This window comes from Petromyzon marinus, chromosome 62, assembly GCF_048934315.1.
Source record: "Petromyzon marinus isolate PM22_M1 ecotype Great Lakes invasive population chromosome 62, UKy_Petmar_22M1.pri1.0, whole genome shotgun sequence".
In the NCBI taxonomy this organism is placed as follows: domain Eukaryota; kingdom Metazoa; phylum Chordata; class Hyperoartia; order Petromyzontiformes; family Petromyzontidae; genus Petromyzon; species Petromyzon marinus.
In genome coordinates, this window is record NC_133728.1 from 12,403 (window position 1) to 39,378 (window position 26,976).

The 26,976-nt window shown below is 49.4% G+C and overlaps 1 protein-coding gene across 5 annotated transcripts; it reads right to left on the reverse strand.

Moving 5' to 3' along the window:
* On the reverse strand, positions 1 to 26,976 carry LOC116955960 (limbic system-associated membrane protein-like). 5 transcript variants are annotated; one of them, XM_076053608.1, is made up of 9 exons: positions 26,654 to 26,976; positions 13,615 to 13,696; positions 11,482 to 11,720; positions 9,528 to 9,653; positions 4,590 to 4,724; positions 4,355 to 4,475; positions 3,675 to 3,826; positions 1,894 to 1,929; positions 1 to 1,649 (listed from the first exon to the last, which is right to left on the reverse strand). In XM_076053608.1, the coding sequence occupies exons 1-9, from the start codon at positions 26,718 to 26,720 to the stop codon at positions 1,528 to 1,530; spliced, it is 1,080 nt and encodes a 359-aa protein (XP_075909723.1). In that variant the 5' UTR covers positions 26,721 to 26,976; the 3' UTR covers positions 1 to 1,527. The 5 variants fall into 5 exon arrangements, with proteins under 5 accessions (XP_075909723.1, XP_075909722.1, XP_032833213.2 ...); XM_076053607.1 differs by lacking the exon at positions 26,654 to 26,976 and adding an exon at positions 20,079 to 20,181 and having other exon boundaries at positions 1 to 1,646; XM_032977322.2 differs by lacking the exon at positions 26,654 to 26,976 and adding an exon at positions 20,079 to 20,181.

Sequence of the window (26,976 nt, forward strand, 5' to 3'; positions counted from 1 at the left end):
TTGAGATTAAATGTTTATCTTTTAATGGTTACAGCAACATGTAATACGGAGTCCAAAACAACCCGAAGCATAATTTAAAAGTGATTAAAACAAAGTTCACATAGGTATATCCCAAATAAACTGAATTTAGTCTGAAATAAACGTGAGCTATGGGGGTTGATTATTAGGGTTACGATTAGTACCAGTAGCACACGATACGTGAACACAAGCACCACAAAAGCACAAACACGCCACACTACACTTCCAGTTGTCAGCCCTGGATAAGGGATTCAGAATGTGTGATTCCTGGGCTGAGCCTGGTTCGTGGTGGAGTGGGAGGCTGCTTGGAGTACCACAGGTGTTGTTGGGTTGGGACCAGCTTTGAGGTGGCCAGCAGGTGGAAGCACAGCAATATATTCTTGAATGTATCCATTGGGAGATTTGAGTGTCACCCACTCCTATGCATTATGGGTTTTCTCCAGTTTCCTCACACAGGAAGCCAAACTCTCATTATTGGAATTCGCCATACACCGCAATGTGGCAGTGCCACCCTGAAAACGAGTTTTGCAACTCAGTGGGTCTTCCCAAGAGGAAAAGCATCGTTATTATTTCAAAGTGCATATAACACAAACTTTTTGGTTATTTCGGTAAAGTCACGTGACTTTACCGAAAGAACCAAAGAGTGTGGATTCCTGCAGTCACAAAAGCTTCAAATCCAGATTGCATATAACACATTAAGGCAATATGGCGCATTATGCGTTACATGATTAGGGTTCTCAGGTTGTCAATCTATCGTTGGATGCAGGCCTCCTCACGCCGTTCCGGCCATGGTGATTGTGATTGTTTGAACATACTTCCCCACGCCAGGCAGTGCGGGTTGGTAAAAGCCGACATTTCTTATCCTCCCCCCACTGGAAATTGGACACAAACCTCACCCTGATCCTTGACCAACATCGCACATCAACAACACAGTCAAATTCACACCTAGCTCACTCACTCTGTCCATTGGCACTGTCCCTCAAGGGAAACCGGAGTGACAAATCACATTTAAGGTTAAGCTTGAAAAATATTGTTTTTTTCACAGAAAAATTACATCATTCTATAAACGTTATTCTGTACAAAGCTGCTCAGCACACATCGTGAACATTTATACGCACACACACACAAACCCCTCCTGTCTGTCTAACACACATTTATTGCTGTACACCTCACAAAAACATAGATGGCATCGTGCTCAAAACCCTATGTCACCTAGGCATGAACACATTCCCTTTATACTCCGTTATTAACCATCGTTAGCTCCACACGATGCTATGTTAGATAAGTGAGACAGAAACATTCTCGTTTTAATTTCCAGTTTCAGTCCACGATGGCCCGGCGCTCACACACAGAGCCCACGGCACGAGAAGTCACCACAACTCCTGGCCAAGCGGGGCTCCGCCGCACCTTCTCCACGGCGACCGCGGCACGGCTGAAGAGACCGGGCCCTAGGACACGACGACGATGACCGATGTTAAAAACGGCTGAGCAGCCCGGCGATTGCGCTGTTCACTGCGCAGAGAAGGAAAGAGCGGCGCTCGCAGCCAGGACCAGAACCAGGCCCGCGACGGCCCGGGCTGGAGACTGGTGTCCGTTTGAACTGGGGTCCTCCTGGGCGTAGCTGTCACCTGCTTTCGCACGCATGCACGCACGCAATCACACCCGGCAGATGACCCCACGCGTCTTGCCCGGCCACGTTGGTCGTAGACACGGTCACCCCGTGCACGCGCGATGGACGGCCTGTATCTAGCACGGGAAGGGGGGGATAAGCGCAGGCGCGGTGGGAGGGGGGTCGGATGGGTGCGCGTCACACGGCACATGCGCGGACACACGTGCACCTGAACGGGACACTCGCTCGCTCTCTCACTTACTGACCTTGAATGGGAGTGGGGTAACTGGGAGAATGACTTCCTATGAGTGGAAGGGAGGGTGGCAGGGGAGGGAGGGAGGGCAGAGACAGGAGAACGCGAGATTTACATGCCGCAAGCCCTGCACTGCTACGTCCGTGCCCTCACCACTGTAGCGTCTGACACTCCAGTGGTATTATTGATTTATTCCTATAATTTACCGGGAAATCCCTCGGGATGGGCACGTTTCTATTGCCGAGGTGTCATTGGCAACCCACCACCATGCATCTCTCAAGGTCTACCACTTTACTTAAATATATATTCATATATTTTTATTAATATTTTTTTTTCGAGCACAGGCCCAACACATCAATAAGCCAGTACCAAACAGCACCATCAATAATAGATAAGAGTTTGCACATTTCTTGACTTGAGCCAAGTTATAAGAGGAGTAAGAGGCAATGGGAGACAACTGAAGAGTAAAGCAGCGCGAGGGAAAAAGCAGAAACAGAAGTGAGGTGACCTGCAGTGTGGTGAGTGAACACTGTGCTGAGCGTTGTGACCAGCAGTGTGGTGAGTGAACACTGTGCTGAGTGTTGTGACCAGCAGTGTGGTTAGTGAACACTGTGCTGAGTGTTGTGACCTGCAGTGTGGTGAGTGAACACTGTGCTGAGTGTTGTGACCTGCAGTGTGGTGAGTGAACACTGTGCTGAGTGTTGTGACCAGCAGTGTGGTGAGTGAACACTGTGCTGAGTGTTGTGACCAGCAGTGTGGTGAGTGAACACTGTGCTGAGTGTTGTGACCTGCAGTGTGGTGAGTGAACACTGTGCTGAGTGTTGTGACCTGCAGTGTGGTGAGTGAACACTGTGCTGAGTGTTGTGACCTGCAGTGTGGTGAGTGAACACTGTGCTGAGTGTTGTGACCTGCAGTGTGGTGAGTGAACACTGTGCTGAGTGTTGTGACCTGCAGTGTGGTGAGTGAACACTGTGGTGAGTGTTGTGACCTGCAGTGTGGTGAGTGAACACTGTGCTGAGTGCTGTGACCTGCAGTGTGGTGAGTGAACACTGTACTGAGTGTTGTGACCTGCAGTGTGGTGAGTGAACACTGTGGTGAGTGTTGTGACCTGCAGTGTGGTGAGTGAACACAGTCTGGATGAGACGAAACAATCTGCTAGACCAAGTCCTCATCGATATAAAGTGATAACATGCTGCACAAGCCAGATGATTGTAAAACACGTTCCACGCAACAGAGAGAGCGCTGACAAATGCCACACATCCAGCTTGTGAGCTGGTGGTCTGGACAAGGCTGAGGAGCTTGTTTGTGCAATGAGGTGGTCACATGACATGTAAGGCATGATGAATGCAAGTTGTGCCTCTGCTGTGAGCAGCATGCACCAATTCGCTCTGCAGTTGTGAGAAGCGTTCTCAGTGAACACATGGAGAGTTCCTTTGCTGCAGTTGTGCGGTTCTAATCCGGCAGGTCAACCCTTGTTAACACTGCAGTCTGTTTTGACTGTTAACACTACGCACCATCTGCTTCATTTACCGTGGCGTTAATTAAGCCACGAGGTCATTCATCCAAGCCCTCGAGTGTGCACCAGCTTCACGGTGCAAATTTGTCGAGATTGGAAAGTAACAACGCAAATTACTGCAATCGTCACAGCATTCGCGATTGCTATACACAAAGCAATCGTCATGCTCCACTTTAAAAGTTTTGCAGGACAAAACTGAACAAGTAGAGGTTGTTCTAGCTAAGAAAGCATGACAATAATGATGATAATCGTGAAAGCACCGTAGGGATTGTACACACGTGTGGCCAGCAGACTGACGGTGCTGAGCCCCAGGGGATTGGTGGCCTGGCAGGTGTAGTTGCCATAGTGGAGCTCTGTGACGTTGTGGAAGGAGAGAGTGGATCGCCGGCCCTCCGTGCGGATGCTCACCCCGCTCACGCCATCTTGTAGCCTGCATGACTCACACGGCCAGGGTGGCTAGTTATTCCACTCGTTCCTATTACAACCACTCGCCTGCCACGTTCCCTTCCCGACTCCTGCATTGCTTATGCTGAGATGGGACACGTGTTCACAATGTGGTGCAGAGAAAGGGGCTGGGAGCAGACACGGGGCTGGGAGCAGACACGGGACTGGGAGCGGAGTCCGGGCTAGGAGTGGAGATGGGGCTGGGAGTGTAGATGGAGCTGGGAGTGTAGATGGAGCTGGGAGTGGAGATTGAGCTGGTAGTGGAGATGGGGCTGGGAGTGGAGATGGAGCTGGGAGTGGAGATGGGGCTGGGAGTGGAGATGGAGCTGGGAGTGTAGATGGAGCTGGGAGTGGAGATGGAGCTGGGAGTGGAGATGGAGCTGGGACTGTAGATGGAGCTGGGAGTGGAGATGGAGCTGGGAGTGGAGATGGAGCTGGTAGTGGAGACGGGGCTGGGAGTGGAGATGGGGCTGGGAGTGGAGATGGGGCTGGGGAGGGTGGGGGGTTCCATCACCTCTTGTTCTCCTTGAACCACAGAAACGATGGCAGGGGAACGGCAGCGGCCTCACATCGCAGAGAACCCAAGCGGCCCACCAGCATGCCATTGCTGCGCACCTCCAGTCCCGACGGGGGATCTGTAAAGACAACGATCCCTGTGTAGCCTCAACAGACTGCTGGGGAAAGTGCTGTTCGCAAGTGATCACCTGAGTGGATGAATGAGTGAATAGGGTCTAGAGACAGCCACTCACAGTTGACGGTGACACGCACTTTGCGCGTGTCTGTGGACGCGATGTCGTTGGTGGCGCTGCACTGGTATTCGCCGGCCTGGTCGCGCGAGATGCCCTCGATCTCCAGGAACTCGCCCTCATACTCGTCATCCTTGGCTACAGGAGGCAACATGGACTCACTCTCTATAGCCGGGCAGTGGTGGTGGTGGCTACGCTGCACATGGCCTGTGATCCAGCACTGTGGAGGTGGTGAGCGTTGGTGGATCACTGCACAGATATTGTGAAACTCCCTTTCAATAGGTGTCGAGGGGGTGCCATACCCTGGTTCACCAGGAGAAGGCAGCACAGCAAGTTGACTAATCAGCACCTGTTTCCATCTGTATGGGGATATAGTGTAGCCCCCTCATATGCATGGGTTTTCTCTGGATGCTCCAGTTTACTCTCCCGTGCATAATAAACACAACTCAAACAGCTTAAAATAAAAACCCAATGCAGCTGGACCCACTTGAAAACGAGTCCTATGACTCAGTGTGGCTTTCCTGGATATATAAATAAACTATAATAATGTATTATTATACAATCACTCCACACTCACGATACACAAGACACTACAGGAGGTCCCCGATATACGTCGCCGTGATATACATCGTTTTGCACTCACGTTGCCGACTTTGAGGAACCCAACGTTACATTTCCCCACAGATGCATCGATATGTCGTTACGGCGATACATCGCTTTCGAGTCAGTTCAGCTTCGTATATAAAAACTGCTGTAAGTTGTATTTAGTGCATGTACCGCCATTTTAGCATCTGTCCCCAGCATGCTATCTGCTGCTACTCAGTCCCATAGTGTTCTCTCTCTCACGTTGTACATTGTGAGTGCTCATTGTAATCGGCCTAATCCTCTCCAAACACCTTCTCCAATCAAGCCAATCAAGTACCACTCATCCACTCAAGGTAAGATTGTAGCAATTATAGTTCAAGGTAAAATCTTTTTGATGTTGTTTAAGATTCTGTGGTTTTTTTACACTAAAAATGTTTGTTTCTGCTTGTGGCATTGTTTAAAGATGTCACGAAAACTTTTATATAAAAAAGGAAAACTTTGAAAGTGCACAGGGCTGCTTCGAAATGCTCATAAAATGGTTTTCAATTAAGCATTTGGTAAGAAGATCGTAATCAACCAGGCTATGCGTTAACTGTGTGTTAGCCGACTCTCTGTGTTGCATTGTATATTTCTCTCAAACATTCACCAGGCTCTCATAGGTCTATTCGCTTTTTCTCTCCCCCCGGCCACTTCGGGGTAGATTTCCACACATCTCTCTGTGTGTCTCTGTCAAATTTCACACTTAACTTCTAATTTTAGCAATTTTTGGAGATCGTAATCAACCAGGCTATGCGTTAACTGTCTTAGCCAACTCTCTGTGTTGCATTACATTACATTTCCAAAAGATTTGCTAAATTTTGTTTTCTCAAACTATTTCTCTCTCTAAAATTTACCAGGCTCTCATCGAGCCATTCGATCTTCTTCTTTCCCTCGGTCGCTTTGGGGTGGATTCATTGACATGCTAATCTCTCTGCTCCAGCAGCTGCTCCAGCAGACCCCCCTCTCTCTCTGCTCTACCCCCCCCTCTCTCTCTATTTAAGGGGTCGTCGGAATGCATCTCCATCGTAAGTCGGGGACTACCTGTATTACTTGATGATTCACTTCCAAGCAGCACTAAGCCTGTAGCTATCAGAACGGTTACGATTATTTTTATTTCTCTCAATTTTGATAGATTCTCGAATTAGTCTTGGCCAGTAGTATTTAGTTTTGCACAGAGCTTCAACATTATCCAAGTCAATTGAGTGTCCTTGTTGGCACGCGTGTTCTGCCACTGCCGACAGTTGTATAGTATAGGTACTGTACATGTACAGTACCTATTTTGGACCCTATCCCCCATTTTCTATTATTCTTATGGGGGGAAATTCCCCATTATACATAATTTCATTTTAAGTAGCAATTTTCTGGTCCTTAACCCCAACATATATCAGGGACCCCCCGTATAATAACACATGGAAACACCACACTCACTATATACGGTACGCTACGATAACACACTACGACACCACAAGCACTACACACACTACACAACAACAATACCACGCACTACACACACAACAACAACACCACGCACTACACACACAACAACACGCACTACACACACAACACACTCACTCAACATTACACACTCACTCTGGTAATACACCACACACGCACTACACACACAACACACTCAACATTACACACTCACTCTGGAAATACACCACACACACACTACACACACAACAACACGCACTATACACACAACACACTCAACATTACACACTCACTCTGGTAATGCACCAAACACACACTACACCAGGGGTGTCCAAAGTTTTTTTAGTGAGGGCCAAATACAGAAAAATAAACAAAAGGCCGGGCCACACACTAGAGGTGACATATTGACACATGAATACTGTGTGTATTTCTAACTCACCTATAATGTGGAGAACATTGCACTCAGTGGGAGCAGTGATGCTGTCCTTTGGATTGAAGGATGGCTGACATGTCAGGAGAAAGTTTGGTGGTTGAGACACGAAGGACTTCACAGAGATGGCTATCAGTCATTCTGGTTCTCAGTCTGCTTTTGTTCTGATTTAACAGATAAAATGTTTGTTCACATATGTATGTTGAGCCGAACAGGCTCATCATTCTTTTTGCGTGGCGTCTCATCAGAGGAAACTTGGCATTATCCAAACTCTGATATAAGTCAGAGAGGGAGAGAAGCTGATGTTGACTCTTCAGAGAATCATCATATTGCATTTCAATCAGTTCTAACTGCAGACTCTCTTCCACTTCTTCTGCATCCACCAGAAAGGGGGTCGAGAACAGCTTGATTTGTTTTTCAATGACAGAAAAATCTTGGAAACGCTGGTTGAATTCTGTCACGAGAGATACAATCACAGACACATATTTCTCCTTTTTAGCAGAAAGGTCGACCTTTGGAAAAGCAGACTTGATTTCAGACAGCGCAGGGAAGTGTGCAGCATTAAAGCTTCGTAGTTGTGTCTCAAACAGGCGGAGTTTTTTGCCTTGTAGGTTCTTGTTCAGTGTATTCAGATGATGAGTAAGATCAACTAAAAATGCCAGGTCTGCCAGCCACAGAGGGTCACTCAGTTCATGAAGAGGTCGGCCCTTCTCTTTCAAAAACTGGTCGATTTCTGATCTCAGCGAATAAAACCGCTGCAGCACAGAGCCGCGGCTGAGCCAGCGCACATCAGAGTGGTAGAGTACATCCCCCGTATTCAGCATCCACATCAGATAGGAAAGCTTGAAATTCTCTGTGGTACAGTCCTCTAGCTCGAATTATGTTGACAGTTTTTACAACAGTGTTCATCACATCGCCCAGCTGGACAGTCTTGGCACACAGTGCTTCTTGGTGGATTATACAGTGCATCCTAACAGCCTCACCTCCGCTCTCTTTTACCTTGGCGCACACCATCGATGCCATTCCTTTGCGCTCGCCCGTCATGGTCGGAGCTCCATCTGTTGTTACTCCACAGAGCTTGTCCCATTTAAGCCCCATCTTTTCAACTGCCTCTGACACAGCTTCAAAAATATCTCTACCCGTCGTTGTGCCTTTTAGGCTCATCATATCAAGCAGTTCCTCCGTACAGCAAAAATTATCATCTACTCCCCACAAAAAAATTAACAGCTGCGCGGTGTCTGTGGCATCTGTGCTCTCGTCGCATGCTATCGAGCAAAAATCAACAGCACAAGCTTTGTCTCTCAGCTGAAGTTTCAAGTTAGCTGACAAGTCCTCGATTCTCCGCACCACTGTATTTCTGGATAAGCTCACGCTGTTGAAATCCTGCACTTTTTCCGGGCACATTATTTCTGTGACTTTGATGAGGCACTGCTTTATGAAATCACCGTCTGAGAACGGTTTGCCGTGCTGAGCAATAAGTTTAGTGACTTCATAGCTTGCTGTTGTGGCGTTTTCCTGTATTTTGTTAGCAGGAAAAAAATTGTTGAGCTTGCAGGCTAGCCGCCATTTGCTTGACTTTCTGTGTTCGTTCGGCACCGGTGTACGATGTGTAGCTCTGATGTTTGGTCTCATAGTGCCGACGGACATTATACTCTTTCATCACAGCAACATCTTCATTGCAAATCAAAGAGACACACTTTCCGTTGATTTCTTTGAAAAAAAATATTCATTTTCCCACCGTGTTTGAAATCTTCTACACTCACTTGCTATTTTGCGCTTCTTCGGTGCTGCCATTTCTGGTGACTCGCGGTAAAAGTTTTTCTTTGCTTAATTTTGTTTAGTGGAGAAGCACGGTTTTCCGTGGCTGGCTCCATCTAGTGTTGAAACTGAGAAGTGCAACAGAATTGAGCTCGAGCTTCTTGTGCGGGCCATATTCAATTATATTTTCACAATTTGCTGCGGGCCAATAAAAACTGGACCGCGGGCCGCAATTGGCCCGCGGGCCGTAGTTTGGACACCCCTGCACTACACACACACAACACGCACTACACACATAACATACTCACTCAACATTACACACTCACTCTGGTAATACACTACACACACAACACAACAACACACTCACTCAACATTACACACTCACTCTGGTAATGCACCAAACACACACAACAACACGCACTACACACACAACACACTCACTCAACATTACACACTCACTCTGGTAATGCACCAAACACACACTACACACACAACAACACGCACTACACACACAACATACTCACTCAACATTACACACTCACTCTGGTAATACACTACACACACAACACAACAACAACACACTCACTCAACATTACACACTCACTCTGGTAATGCACCAAACACACACTATACACAACACGGCCGTCGTGGCGACACACACTCACTGTACACGACACAGCATGGTGCCCGCTCACCCGCGGGAGACAGGTGTCTCCAGGTGATGCTGGGCTCAGGTTGTCCCATACCCCAGCACGAGATGGTCACGTTGGCGCCTTCGTTCACCGTCACGTCCCCCGAGATGTTCGTGATCCTGGGCGGCACTGCAGCAGAGTCGTAGAGAGTGGGCGCGGCACGATGATACGTTTACCCGCCAGGGATTCAGAATGTGCAATGCCAGGGCTGAGCCTGGGTCATGCTGGAGTAGGATGCTGCTTGGAGTACCAGGTGGCATTGGGTTGGGGCCAGCTATGAGGTGGCCAACATGTTGAAGCACAGCAATGGATTCTTGAATCTATCCATGCGGATATTTGAGTGTCACCTCTTCCTGTGCATTGTGAATTTTCTCAGGGGTATCCAGTTTCCTCCCACAAGAAGCCAAACTCTCATTATTGGAATTCGCCATACACCCCAATGTGGCAGTGCCATACTGAAAAGAGTATACGATTCAGGGAAAACGTCTATGCCACAGTTATGGCCTCCCATCAGTATGACTACAAAGGAACATATGCACCATTTTGAAAGATTCAGGCTGGCCTACCTACGATCCATCCTGGGTTTAACCAGACTGGATAGTGTGAAGAGCTCACAAATCCTTGAAAGATCTGTACACAATTCCTTCAACAGGCAAGGCTGCATTAGCTGGGTCATGTCGGCCGCATGCCCAGCCACAGCATTACCAAGCAGCTTCTGTATGACCGGATAGAGGGGACTAAATGGGCATGGCACGGTCTGGAGAAGAGATGGACTGATGCGCTACAGGAGGATGTTGAGCTGATTGGACTTGCCGATGACCGGTACCAGCAGTGTCGAGATCAGCCTCTGTGGGAGAGGCTCGTGAAGGACGCTACTGGGCAGTTGGAGGCAGTCGCCCTCCAACAACAACGGAGGGCGGAGCAATAACGCTCACGAGTGAATCGCCAGACACTAAAACGCATTAAGTTGGCACAGTGGAAAGCACAGTTGGTGTACAGGATTCAATAATCTCAGTCGACCCATAGCACCTGGGTCTGTCCCGTGACCTGACAGCAGGCTTTCCACACTTCACATAGTCTCCAAGTGCACCTAGCCTGGCACAAGAGGCATTGTGACATCACCGCCACTTAGTGGTGAATGACAGCTGTCGTTGTGTATATGTGAAAGTGTGTAGGTGCGAGTGTGAATGTGTGTATGTATGAGTTCGGGTGTGTGCGAGCCTGGGCCACGGAGCCTATGTTGAGCCGCACAATTGCGTGACGAATGCAGCTGTGAATTCCAAGCGACGCTGACGAATGGAGTGGGATGGAGACGGCAGTCCCTCTACCCTCTCTCTCTCCCACCTATCCCTCCCTCTCTTCCTGGGGCACAGCAAGAAGGACCCCTGCCCTTGGCACCACGATGTGTCATCAGAGAGAACAGGATAGTGCTGCTAACTGGGCAGATGTTGCCCGGGTTTGCGCCCTACATATACATCATCATCAAGATGTCATCACGGACAAAGCCTTTGATGTCACCTTCACCACACCTCACTACCAACGCTCTCTAACCTCCGACAGATTCAGCAGCTGCTGCACAAGAGAAACACACCAACCTTCTAGATGTCCCCTGACAGTCTCCCACCACCATCTGCTCTTTACTCACAGAGACACCCATAGACTCACACAGAGATCCACAGACTCACAGAGTACAGTTAAGCCTGTTAAGTCAGGTGAGATCTACGGAGATCCATAGATCTGCCCTCACGGTATCCAACCATCTGGCTGTAGGTCTTCCCCAGTCTCTGTCTCAGCAATCGGCCCTCCCCATGCTGCCGAACGTCACATCCACAGCACTCAGCTGCCGATTGCTTTTCCCAACCTCTAATTTCCGTACCCCACCCTTCCCCATCCCGCACGCACGGTCCTCCAGCGTGCACACGCAGCGAGGGGGATGAGTCTGTATGCGGGCCCTCACCCTGCACGATGAGGTGGTAGTGAGTGGTATGGGGGCCGCTGCTGGGCGTCTGCACGGAGCAGGTGTAGGTCCCCTCGTCGCGGGGGGTCAATTGAGCGACCCTCAGGCTGTACTCGCCGCCCCCGGCGACCCCCACCAGCGTGACACGCGGATCGCTCGACCACTTGTCAGAGCCGGCAAACACAATGCTGGAGCGGTTGAGCCACGCGACGCGGCCCACGTGGCCCTCCAGGTAGCACCTGCGTGACGACACGGAGACACAGTGTACACACGGTGATGTACACACGGTGATGTACACACGGTGATGTACACACGGTGATGTACATGCAGTGACACACGGAGACACAGTGTACACACGGTGATGTACACACGGTGATGTACACACGGTGATGTACATGCAGTGACACACGGAGACACAGTGTAAACACGGTGATGTACACACGGTGATGTACACACGGTGACAGTGTACACACGGTGATGTACACACGGTGATGTACACACGGTGATGTACACACGGTGACAGTGTACACACGGTCATGTACACACGGTGATGTACACACGGTGATGTACACGCAGTGACACACGGAGACACAGTGTACACACGGTGATGTACACACGGTTATGTACATACAGTCATGTACACACGGTCATGTACACACGGTCATGTACACACGGAGACACAGTGTACACACGGTGATGTACACACGGTGACAGTGTACACACGGTGATGTACACACGGTCACGTACACACGGTCATGTACACACGGTGACAGTGTACACACGGTCATGTACACACGGTGATGTACACACGGTGATGTACACACGGTGATGTACACGCAGTGACACACGGAGACACAGTGTACACACGGTGATGTACACACGGTTATGTACATACAGTCATGTACACACGGTCATGTACACACGGTCATGTACACACGGAGACACAGTGTACACACGGTGATGTACACACGGTCATGTACACACGGTCATGTACACACGGTCATGTACACACGGAGACAGTGTACACACGGTGATGTACACACGGTCATGTACACGCAGTGACACACGCAGTGATACACGGAGACACAGTGTACACACGGTCATGTACACACGGTCATGTACACACGGTCATGTACACACGGTGATGTACACACGGTGATGTACACGCAGTGACACACGGAGACACAGTGTACACACGGTGATGTACACGCAGTGACACACGGACACACAGTGTACACACGGTGATATACATGCAGTGACACACGGAGACACAGTGTACACACGGTGATGGACACGCAGTGACACTCGGAGACAGTGTACACACGGTAATGTACACACGGTGATGTACACGCAGTGATACACGGAGACACAGTGTACACACGGTGATGTACACACGGTGATGTACACGCAGTGACACACGGAGACACAGTGTACACACGATGATGTACACGCAGTGACACACGGAGACATAGGTAGCACCTGTGTGATGTGGTGATTGTAGTTATGGTTGTAATGTAGTTATGATGCAGTTGTGGCTTTGGTTGTGGTTATATTGTGGCTGTTGCGGTTGTTTTAGTTGTGGTTTAAATGTGTCTGTCATGGTTGTGGTGACGTGGTTGGGGAGCGGGAATGTAACGTGGTGCTGGCCACCCACCCCTTTTGTGTGCCGTACCGGCCTTCATCGGTGCTGCTCGCTAACACAACTTGCTCCAAGTCTGTTAAGGCTACACGGGGGATCTTTGTGGGTATATTACGCCACAGTATGTGTATTACACTGCACGTATAACACTACACCCTCTCTCCTGGTCACAGATGCTTAGATGGTCACGTATTCCAAGCACTTCCTGCCCATTTGCGTGCGATGTAGTTTGTTTCAATCAGTGCGCCCCCCCCCCCCCTCCCTTCTTAAAAATGCGGACCACCATTCTCATGTCTATAGGGCAGCCTGCATACAAATGCCACCATCCCTCAGCAGCTCGCCTTAGAGGTCTCTGGCTCTGGATTGACTTTCGCGTTTTCTCAACAGATCTAACGTCATCTATATATACTGTATATTAACATTACACATTAATATGAGTACATCAGCAGGCGTACAGGCGGAACAGACACACACGGAGACATGGGACTCCCCACCTCAGGATCGCCGTCTCCCCGAGTCTCAGCGTCACGTTGTTTCCAGTCCGCGTCGCTCCCTCCGCAGGACGCGACGCAAACCCTGCGGGCAGAAAGGGCAGCAGGGGCAGCCCCACACCAGAGTTGTCTATCTAGCCCCTCCACTCCCCCATGCAGCCACACCAGAGTTGTCTATCTAGCCCCTCCACTCTCCCATGCAGCCACACCAGAGTTGTCTATCTCGCCTCTCCACTCTCCCATGCAGCCACATCAGAGTTGTCTATCTCGCCCCTCCACTCTCCCATGCAGCCACACCAGAGTTGTCTATCTCGCCCCTCCACTCTCCCATGCAGCCCCACCAGAGTTGTCTATCTCGCCCCTCCACTCTCCCATGCAGCCACACCAGAGTTGTCTATCTCGCCTCTCCACTCTCCCATGCAGCCACACCAGAGTTGTCTATCTAGCCCCTCCACTCTCCCATGCAGCCACACCAGAGTTGTCTATCTAGCCCCTCCACTCTCCCATGCAGCCACACCAGAGTTGTCTATCTAGCCCCTCAACTCTCCCATGCAGCCACACCAGAGTTGTCTATCTAGCCCCTCCACTCTCCCATGCAGCCACACCAGAGTTGTCTATCTAGCCCCTCCACTCTCCCATGCAGCCACACCAGAGTTGTCTATCTAGCCCCTCCACTCTCCCATGCAGCCACACCAGAGTTGTCTATCTAGCCCCTCCACTCTCCCATGCAGCCACACCAGAGTTGTCTATCTCGCTCCTCCACTCTCCCATGCAGCCACACCAGAGTTGTCTATCTCGCCCCTCCACTCTCCCATGCAGCCACATCAGAGTTGTCTATCTCGCCCCTCCACTCTCCCATGCAGCCACACCAGAGTTGTCTATCTAGCCCCTCCACTCTCCCATGCAGCCACACCAGAGTTGTCTATCTAGCCCCTCAACTCTCCCATGCAGCCACACCAGAGTTGTCTATCTCGCCCCTCCATTCTCCCATGCAGCCACACCAGAGTTGTCTATCTAGCCCCTCCACTCTCCCATGCAGCCACACCAGAGTTGTCTATCTAGCCCCTCCACTCTCCCATGCAGCCACACCAGAGTTGTCTATCTAGCCCCTCCACTCTCCCATGCAGCCACACCAGAGTTGTCTATCTAGCCCCTCCACTCTCCCATGCAGCCACACCAGAGTTGTCTATCTCGCTCCTCCACTCTCCCATGCAGCCACACCAGAGTTGTCTATCTCGCCCCTCCACTCTCCCATGCAGCCACATCAGAGTTGTCTATCTCGCCCCTCCACTCTCCCATGCAGCCACACCAGAGTTGTCTATCTAGCCCCTCCACTCTCCCATGCAGCCACACCAGAGTTGTCTATCTAGCCCCTCAACTCTCCCATGCAGCCACACCAGAGTTGTCTATCTCGCCCCTCCACTCTCCCATGCAGCCACACCAGAGTTGTCTATCTCGCCCCTCCACTCTCCCATGCAGCCACATCAGAGTTGTCTATCTCGCCCCTCCACTCTCCCATGCAGCCACACCAGAGTTTTCTATCTCGCCCCTCCACTCTCCCATGCAGCCCCACCAGAGTTGTCTATCTAGCCCCTCCACTCTCCCATGCAGCCACACCAGAGTTGTATATCTCGCCCCTCCACTCTCCCATGCAGCCACATCAGAGTTGTCTATCTCGCCCCTCCACTCTCCCATGCAGCCACACCAGAGTTGTCTATCTCACCCCTCCACTCTCCCATGCAGCCACATCAGAGTTGTCTATCTCGCCCCTCCACTCTCCCATGCAGCCGCATCAGAGATGTCTATCTCGCCCCTCCACTCTCCCATGCAGCCACACCAGAGTTGTCTATCTAGCCCCTCCACTCTCCCATGCAGCCACATCAGAGTTGTCTATCTCGCCCCTCCACTCTCCCATGCAGCCCCACCAGAGTTGTCTATCTCGCCCCTCCACTCTCCCATGCAGCCACACCAGAGTTGTCTATCTCGCCCCTCCACTCTCCCATGCAGCCACACCAGAGTTGTCTATCTAGCCCCTCCACTCTCCCATGCAGCCACACCAGAGTTGTCTATCTCACCCCTCCACTCTCCCATGCAGCCACATCAGAGTTGTCTATCTCGCCCCTCCACTCTCCCATGCAGCCGCATCAGAGATGTCTATCTCGCCCCTCCACTCTCCCATGCAGCCACACCAGAGTTGTCTATCTAGCCCCTCCACTCTCCCATGCAGCCACATCAGAGTTGTCTATCTCGCCCCTCCACTCTCCCATGCAGCCCCACCAGAGTTGTCTATCTCGCCCCTCCACTCTCCCATGCAGCCCCACCAGAGTTGTCTATCTCGCCCCTCCACTCTCCCATGCAGCCACACCAGAGTTGTCTATCTCGCCCTTCCACTCTCCCATGCAGCCCCACCAGAGTTGTCTATCTCGCCCCTCCACTCTCCCATGCAGCCCCACCAGAGTTGTCTATCTAGCCCCTCCACTCTCCCATGCAGCCACACCAGAGTTGTATATCTCGCCCCTCCACTCTCCCATGCAGCCACATCAGAGTTGTCTATCTCGCCCCTCCACTCTCCCATGCAGCCACACCAGAGTTGTCTATCTCACCCCTCCACTCTCCCATGCAGCCACATCAGAGTTGTCTATCTCGCCCCTTCACTCTCCCATGCAGCCGCATCAGAGATGTCTATCTCGCCCCTCCACTCTCCCATGCAGCCACACCAGAGTTGTCTATCTAGCCCCTCCACTCTCCCATGCAGCCACATCAGAGTTGTCTATCTCGCCCCTCCACTCTCCCATGCAGCCCCACCAGAGTTGTCTATCTCGCCCCTCCACTCTCCCATGCAGCCCCACCAGAGTTGTCTATCTCGCCCCTCCACTCTCCCATGCAGCCACACCAGAGTTGTCTATCTCGCCCTTCCACTCTCCCATGCAGCCCCACCAGAGTTGTCTATCTCGCCCCTCCACTCTCCCATGCAGCCACATCAGATTTGTCTATCTCGCCCCTCCACTCTCCCATGCAGCCACATCAGAGTTGTCTATCTCGCCCCTCCACTCTCCCATGCAGCCCCACCAGAGTTGTCTATCTCGCCCCTCCACTCTTCCATGCAGCCACATCAGAGTTGTCTATCTCGCCCCTGCACAACCGTCACCACCAACGGTACGAAGCACAACACCACGACAACTACAATCACAGCCTGCGCGGGTTTTTTTCCAGTTTCCTCCCACGCGCAACCAAACTCTCAACAATGGATTCATCATTGACGTGTGGGTCAGATCGTCTCAGTGAAATGTCTGTTGTAAACCCTCCTTCACCCAGCACAGCCAATTAACAAGTCTATCACGTGAACAAGTGCCAATTACTGCTGCAACACCACAATGTATTGGAGAGCAATGTCACAACAATTAATAATTGGGTACGAGGTTTCGCTTAAAGTTTTTTTTCTCTCAGCAATGGAATCCATGGCCAAGCATCTAACGTAGTAGGCCCCCCTCCTGACACACTGATAATTTCCTGGGTAAAAGAAGGGCGTTGTTGTGATCTTTACACTGCCACCATTTTCCCATGGGAGATTTGGCGACACTCCACATTAACACAGCATCTTCTGTCTTTATGAAAATCAGCCTCAGTTAAAGGAGGCGAGACCCATTCACATCCACAGCTCGATTCGGCTCTGTGGATAACACGCACACAGTACACATACAGAACACATACAGCACACGTACAAAACACACAGCTCACACAGCACACATACAATACACACAGCACACATACAATACACACAGCCCACACACAATACACACAGCACATACAGTACACACAGCACACATACAATACACACAGCCCACACACAATACACACAGCACATACAATACACACAGCCCACACAGTACACACAGCACACAAACAATACACACAGTACACATACAATACACACAGCACATACAATACACACAGCACACATACAATACACACAGCCCACACAGTACACACAGCACACATACACTACACACAGCCCACACACAATACACACAGCACATACAATACACACAGCCCACACAGTACACACAGCACACATACAATACACACAGCACACATACAATACACACAGCACATACAGCACACACAGCACACATACAGAACACAGCCCACACAGCACACATACAATACACACAGCCCACACAGTACACACATAGTGCACATACAATACACACAGTACACACATAGTACACATACAATACACACAGCACATACAGCAGACACAGCACAAATACAATACACACAACACACATACAATACACACAGCACACACAGTACACATACAATACACACAGCACATACAGCACACATACAATACACACAGCACACAAACAATACATACAGCACATACAGCACACATACAATACACACAGCACACACAGTACACATACAATACACACAGCATATACAGCACACACAGCACACATACAATACACACAGCACATACAGCACACACAGCACACATACAATACACACAGTACACACAGCACACATACAATACACACAGTACACACATACAATACACACAGTACACATACAATACACACAGTACACATACAATACACACAGTACACACAGCACAAATACAATACACAGCCCACACAGTACACACAGTACACATACACCCCACACAGTACACACAGCACACATACAATACACACAGCACACACAACACACATACAATGCACACAGCACATACAGTACACAGAGCACACATACAGAACACACAGCCCACACAGCACACATACAATACACACAGTACACACATACAATACACACAGTACACATACAATACACATACTACACATACAATACACACAGTTCACACAGCACAAATACAATACACAGCCCACACAGTACACACAGCACACATACAATACACACAGTATACACATACAATACGCACAGCACACAAACAATACACACAGTACACATACAATACACACAGTACACATACAATACACACAGTACACACAGCACAAATACAATACACAGCCCACACAGTACACACAGCACATACAATACACATAGCCCACAGAGTACACACAGCACACATACAATACACACAGCACACATACAATACACACAGCCCACACAGTACACACATAGTACACATACAATACACACAGTACACACATAGTACACATACAATACACACAGCACATACAGCACACACAGCACAAATACAATACACACAACACACATACAATACACACAGCACACACAGTACACATACAATACACACAGCACGTACAGCACACATACAATACACACAGCACACAAACAATACATACAGCACACACAGCACACATACAATACACACAGCACACACAGTACACATACAATACACACAGCATATACAGCACACACAGCACACATACAATACACACAGCACATACAGCACACACAGCACACATACAATACACACAGTACACACAGCACACATACAATACACACAGCACATACAGTACACAGAGCACACATACAGAACACACAGCCCACACAGCACACATACAATACACACAGCACACATACAATACACACAGTACACACAGCACACATACAATACACACAGTACACACATACAATACACACAGTACACATACAATACACATACTACACATACAATACACACAGTTCACACAGCACAAATACAATACACAGCCCACACAGCACACACAGCACACATACAATACACACAGTATACACATACAATACGCACAGCACACAAACAATACACACAGTACACATACAATACACACAGTACACATACAATACACACAGTACACACAGCACAAATACAATACACAGCCCACACAGTACACATACAATACACACAGCACACATACAGCCCACACAGTACACACAGCACACATACAATACACACAGCACACACAGCACACATACAATACACACAGCCCACACAGTACACACATAGTACACATACAATACACACAGTACACACATCACACATACAATACACACAGTACACATACAATACACACAGTACACATACAATACACACAGTACACACAGCACACATACAATACTCACAGTACACATACACTACACACAGTACACATACAATACACACAGCACAAATACAATAAAGATAATATACAGAATACACGCAACAGAACGTATTCAACATACACCCAATACACACACATCACCGTGCAGAACACAGCACACACACACAATGCACTCACTGCTGCACACACACACAATGCACTCACTGCTGCACACACACACAATGCACTCACTGCTGCACACACACACACAATGCACTCACTGCTGCACACAGACACAATGCACTCACTGCTGCACACACACAATGCACTCAACGCTGCACACACACACACAATGCACTCACTGCTGCGCACACACACACAATGCACTCACTGCTGCACATACACACACAATGCACTCACTGCTGCACACACACATGCGCCTCCTGTGTTCGCCCACACACTCTCGGCCTCCCCTCCCACTCGACCTGACCCCCCACGATGTCACCATGGCAACCCCTGCACCCTCTCCTCCCCGCACTCCGCGTGCCTTCCTCCCCCTAGCCCCGCTCGCCGGTCCCTGTCGTGAATCTGCAGCCACCCGGCGAGTGAGCGCTGCGTGGGGAGCGGTGGCGCAGTGGTTGGCGCTGCGTGGGGAGCGGTGGCGCAGTGGTTGGCGCTGCGTGGGGAGCGGTGGCGCAGTGGCGCAGTGGTTGGCGCTGCGTGGGGAGCGGTGGCGCAGTGGTTGGCGCTGCGCTACGAACCTGGCCACTCCCGCTCACGGCCAACATCGGTGACGTGTTAATTACCATCCGGTTATGTGCACCCCCTGGGTAGACTCAACCTTAAAACAGTACCTATTTTGCAGCGTATTAATAAACATCAGCACTGGTGAGACAAAGGTGGCCGGGCGTAGTTCAGGGCACATCAACCGCTCTTACGCCCTAATGACCTTAATAGGTGCTCGCTAACAGCACTCACCCAACAGCACATTTAGGCTTCGCAGGAGACGTTGCTGTGCGGTGTGTCAGGTTCATCACCGGGGGACTTTCTCTTTTGTTGGAGATTCGCACCCCACCCCCGCCTGATTAACGGCCCCAATTAGCGCGCTCGTAATGGGCCGTGATTAATTAGCGCCCGCGTCCCACAGCCGTGGAGTTGCACGGGGAGTTTCCTCCACGCTCCCCTCTCCAATCAACACCAATTAAGCTCCAATTAATTCATTACGCCTTGCCCGTATGCTTTGCATTAACAAACGCGCATGTCATTACGCCCACCTCATATCTCGGTCTGCACACAACAGTTGTCGCCATATCACTCTTCTATCGCCATTACCAGAATCTGTATTGAGACCGGAGGAATTTGACGAGTTCTGACGCTCTTAGATATTCACAGTTGGTTACTGTGAATTTCTCTCGTTGATTCCTCTCGTTGACTCGGTCAATTTCAGACACTGTCACCGAATCCACCACACTGAAGGTTACTACAACAGCACACCCAAGGGCCCACTCACTCACTCGACCACTCAACACACTGTCGTCTCATCGACACTGTTCAACCACCACACTAGAAGTCACAACAACTCGCCCAATCTGATTCACCCAGCCACCCAGTGAATCACTCACCCGCTCGCCGCAGTGCAGGTCACCTCACTTCTATTTCTGATTCTTCTCTCGTACTTCTCCACACTGGAAAAATTCCCTCCTCCTCCCATCATCATCACCGTCTCCTTTTCCAAACCTCATTCAAGAATAACCTCGCTCAATTCAAGAACCGCGTTGCACTCTTGTAGAGTACCGAGTCGAGAGTGCCGGTTGCGTTTGACCACTTGGCGATTTGGGCCCGTGCTAAGCCACTTTGTTGACATGTATATACAGTTTAGTAATCTTTGCGAGTAACGATGTCATCGATTAATATAATATAAAATTCTAACATTGGAATCGCGCATTTGAAGTTTGATTACGCAAATGAGCTGCCATTGTTTACATTTAAATGAATAAAACTGTGCTGAGTCAGCACAAATCGGAAGACAAACGAGGCGGTTAAATAAGACGAAATAATCAAATATTGACTTGAATCGTGACCTCTAATCGTGACGAATCGATCAGTGGAGGGTCAGGAGGTTGGAAGAACGGGCAGATGCGGACAATGAGGGTCGCTGATGAATGCGCAAAATTCACGACGCGACCTCACTCGAGCTGTCAAGGGTTGCCCATGGCAACCGAGTTAATTATGTATCCACGCAGCTCCACCGCCTCAACCCACCCACATCTCACACCCTCACCACTTCTCACTTCACCTCACCCCCCACTCACCTCTTACCCTTCCACCTCCAGCCCTCCCCACTCTCCCCTCACCTCACGTTCACCATTTCCTCTCCTTCATTTCTCCCCGCTCCGCTCTCTCCCTTCCCGATCCTGGGCCCTCCCCTAGGTGGACTCAAATTTACATTAAGTACCTGGTACGGTGTTTCCATACCTGGGCAGTGTACAATGCCTATGGCCAGCTCCGATTTAGCTGCAAAGGTCTCACTTTGAATTAGTCAATGGGCATTATCCTTTTATTGGCTGCATATTGCTGTGGAAATTTGCTGGCCTATCGCGCCATACAAAGCTCTGCGTCTTCTCAGCCACCATTATGTCCTCCCATATATCTATGGTTGCAAAACATGGACCCCTTCAGAGGAACATCTGCATTGTTTTGAAACAGACTGGCCTGCCTACGATCCATTCTAGGTTTTAATATTTTTGACTGTGCGACGAGCTCACAGACCTTTGAAAGATTTGAACGAAGTCCAGATTTCGCAGCGGCTTTTGGCTAGCCATTCAATAGTCCCTCAATCACTCAATTCAGTGCACAGCAATTCACAAGCCACTCAATATAGAGACGTACATTCACTAGTCACCCAACGCAGTGATCAACTATAGGATCATGACCACAGTCATGACAGCACTTCACCTATATCACGTATTGTTTTAATTCAGCACCCCCGCTGCATGGACAGCTCCTTCAGAAATACACGAGCTGCAGATGGCCTTCTTCAGGAGATAGCGCCCCCCTCACTGGACGGACACTGCAGAAGATATCCGTGTGAGATAGAAAGACCCTTCAGAGAAACATATTTTAAAAATAATTGATTCTTGAATCGAATCGGGGATGTGACGAGGAGAGGGCAAGGGTTAATAAATCGCACTCCCACTGCCCCCTCCCCCCAAAAAAATGAATACCCTATTTTACACCCCCCCCAACCCCATCACCACGAGGGAGACAAAGGCGACCGAGCATAGTCCTGGCTACCCAACCTCTCGTGTACTGTGCCGGCCTTCATAGATGCTTACCAACATCACTTACCGCAACAGCTGGTTCAGGCTATACGGGGTATCTTTTTGTCTTTGTGGTTCCTGTGGGAAGTGTGTGTGCGATTTGTGAAAGATCTGCACACAGTCCCATTCGTGAGCTTCTCCGGTAGGCGAGGCTGCGTTGGTTGGGTTATGTAGCCCGCATGTCCAGCCGCCGCATGACCAAGCAGCTTTTGTTTGGCCGGACAGAGGGGGCTTAAATGGGTGCAGCACTGGCAAGAGAAGAGTTGGAGCTGATGAGGTAGAGGAGAATGTGCAGCTGAGTGGATTTGCCGATAACCGGTACTAACGGTGTCAAGATCGGCCTCTATGGAGGAGGCTCATGAAGGACACTATTGAACAGTTGGGAGGCAAATATCGCCCTCCAGCAACAACGGAGGGTGGAGGAGCGTTGCTCACAACAACAAGCAGAGCGCCGGGCGGATAAACAAAGTTTGTGCAGTGGGGAGCGCAAACGGTGCATCGACTGGTCATTTCAGTGAGTCAACCCTTGGCACCTGGGCGTCTCACGACCTCCTGCCAGCAAGCCTTCGACACTTCACGCAATTGCCTCAAAGTACACCTAGCCTGACACAATGTGGTGACGCCTCTTGTGCAGGCATTGAAAGCCCATATAGGACCCACCACTGCAATCTCTAAAATGGGTCAAACTTAACAACTCTTAATGATCGATGGCTTGTGCATCAGTTCTTATTTATTCACGATGTACTTTCAAAAAAGTCAGCAGACTACCTGCTGGATCGCCTCACTGTTTCGAAGAACAAATGTGGCCTAAGGTCTTCGCTCATTTACCAGCTTCACATTACTTATTGCCGTACAAATACTGGAGGAAGGACCTTTGCTGTTGATGCCCCCAAGGTCTGGAACGCTATCGCCAATAAACTGCAACTTGGATCACTACCTGTGAGATCATCACTCAAAACTGCTCTAGAGGAGTTGTACACAACTAGCTGCCACTGTTATTCAGAATGGCCTGAAATCAAATGTATCGCTCCTGATGACTGCTGCAAAGTATCATCTTGAGTTTTTATTATAGTGTGCTGATCTTTAAAACTTTTGATACTCCTACTGATACTCCTGCTGTTATGGAGTGACTCATGCGTACAGCTATGGCTGCAAAGTTTGGTCGTACATGTTATGTAGATATCGTTTATTGTTAAATTTGAATCAGTTCCTATGATCACTGTTACATTGCTTTTATAGCTTTATTTTGGTGATTTCGAAAACGTTTTGGTTTAGCCATATTTGTTGTTGTAGTACAGAGCTAGACTGATACCTTTTATCTAAATTGTCTTATGGTTGTTATTGTTTGACTTGCATCCCACTGAGATTTTTGCTTTTTCTGGAAGACTTTGCTGTTTTTTCCTGGATTTTTCTGTTGCGCGTAGTCACTTTAAGATGTTTCTTGTTCATGTTTTTGTTTGTTTCGGTTGCACCCGATTCAATAGCCGCATGGCTCACAGGGCTATACCTAATAAACGAACTGAAATTAACTTAACTGAGGTATGACGTGTACACATGTGGTGTACGTTATGTATGATATAGTGTGTTTGTGATATTTATTTTTATTTTACGACGTAAGGCCCACTGAGCTATATAGCTCTTTTTCAGAAGCGACGTGGCTCCAAATGATCGCTCAACAAAGTGGCTTATCGTGTGGAAATGTATCGCAGCCATGTTTCTAAATGTAGATGGAAAACCCGGAGGACCCAGCAAAATATCCAAGCGGACACGGCGAGAACTTATAAATGACAAATATACAGCCGCATATCCGCTCACACGGTGTGTGCATGTGTATGTGTGGTGCAACGTGTGGGTTGGATGTATGTTTGATTTTTTGGTACATGCATGTGTTACGTTTGTAATGTTTTCATAGATGTGTGTGTGATGTATTTATGCACGATGTATTTATACTCGCATTTGATGCATACGTTTGCGTGTGATGTATGTATGATCAAGAGGGCCATCCATGTACCTTCCCTGGGTATCAATCAGCTTCCATTGCGTCTGTACAGAAAATTCCTTTGGTACAGCCGTAGAAAACGTCTATAATTACTTGGCAAAAATGGATGTTAAATAGTGTAGGAGCCAGCAGACATCCCTGTCGCACCCCAAAGTGAACAGGTGACGTTTCGAAATCTCAGCTACACAGCTATACCTGGACCTGTAGGTCCTGCTGAAATCGCCGACACCTCTGTTGTAGCAGATGGACAGATAATATGGCATCCATGAAGGACCGTCCTGGCCTGAAACCACATTGGGGCTCTGCGAGCCTCTCCTCAGCGTGCCTGGCGAACAATGTTCAACAATCCTTGCCACCGTCTTTTCTTGCCTAACATTGAGGAGAGAGATGTCCCGGTAGTTGTTGCAATCAGTGCGGTCTCCCTTACAAGAAGGGGAAGCCAGCAGGGCATCGTCGCAATCCTGCAGAACTCGTCCCGTGGACCAGGCAGTTGTAAGGACGTCACATAGGGCAGCGTGCAGGTCATGTAGATACTCACAGGGGGTGTGTCTCTCGATGACCTGCATTATTTGACTTGCAGCAGCCCCAACTGGGTCAACACCTACTTGCCCCATGATGTGGTCTGGACCAAAGGTTTTCCCACCCCCCAAGACCTCACAGAAATGTAAAACAAATCTGTAGGCCTGTTCCTGGGGTCGGATTGACATTCTGACCCGGGTCAGCGACCCATCCAAGAATATTTCCATGCTCGGCAAATCAACATCGAGCTGAGCTCCAACTGTAGCTGTGGTTACTCGTCACATGCCTCATCCAGTCTACCGGCAACCATGAAATATTCCACGAGGAATGCATTCCCCTATGTGTACCTGATAACCCATGGGGTTAATTGAAAAAACGCAATCAATAGGGTCATTGCATTATCAATATGATAAATCTGATAAGAAATAGGGTTATCTGGTTTAAGCAAGCCTAACTCTGCGGACGAGACATTGCATGTTACGGTCCACAGCTTACTTGTACTGTATTAAACTAGTGCTGTTTAAACATTCACGCGCAGATGTCCGCGTGTCAGATTATGCGGAGATGCAGGAAGGGGTATCGTTGAGTATTTACTTTGATACAGCGCGAGGCTCTCTGGTCGTCAGTGAGGTTATCAGATAACGGGTTTATCTGGAAATTCAATTGGGTAACCTCTTCTTCAATGCGATACAATCGAAGTGAAATTAGCTCATCTTTACAACAAGATCCCATCATCACTCTCAACATCATCATCGTGGCAAGATACCACACCCGGGCATGTGGCTCAACGGTTTGGGTGAGCGACTTCCAATCAGGTTGCGAGTTCAAATTTTGGTTGTGGGTGAATGAGTCGATCACGCCCATCTCCCAGCCTCTATCCCTGTCATAAGAATACGGAATGTCCGCCACTAGCACTGCAGGGCTGCAAACAGATGAGCAACTGCTCAATGCTCGTTTGAACAGGAAATCAATTTGACCCTCATCACGAACGATTGTCATCAGGGGCATCATCATCTGGTGTTAAGTGCTGCTCAAGTATATCCGATAGGAGAGATCGGTGGAATCTGTGGAAACGGTGGATTAGGAGGAGGGAATAGAAAGATGGAGGAAAGAACGGGGTGTAGGAGGGGGCAAGATGGATTCGTAGACAGACTCACCAGTCGCGCACACGAGAATCGAGCAGAGACTGGGCAGTAGCAGCAGCAACAGAAGCAGCGGATTCATGGCCGAGTAGAGAGGCTCCTCCTGGGCAGGAGTCTGTCTACAGCCTGACTGTGCCACTCTGCGTGACAAACTACGCGCTACAGCCTGACTGTGCCACTCTGCGTGACAAGCTACGCGCTACAGCCTGACTGTGCCACTCTGCGTGACAGCCTGCGCGCTGTAGTCCGTGTGCAGCATTCTCGGTCGGAGCAATAATGGACGCCGCTTTCAGTTTGCACAGCCTCGGGTCCGCGGCTCTCTCTCTCCCTCCCCCCTC

Excerpts from the sequence above, each read along its gene's own strand:
- LOC116955960 (XM_032977322.2), bottom strand. The coding sequence starts at position 20,166 with ATGGTGACATCGTGGGGGGTCAGGTCGAGTGGGAGGGGAGGCCGAGAG. Across the intron at positions 13,697-20,078 it reads GCGCATGTGTGTGTGCAGCA|GGTTTGCGTCGCGTCCTGCG; the intron begins GTGAGTGCATTG and ends TTCTGCCCGCAG. Across the intron at positions 3,827-4,354 it reads TGGTTCAAGGAGAACAAGAG|GCTACAAGATGGCGTGAGCG; the intron begins GTGATGGAACCC and ends TGAGTCATGCAG.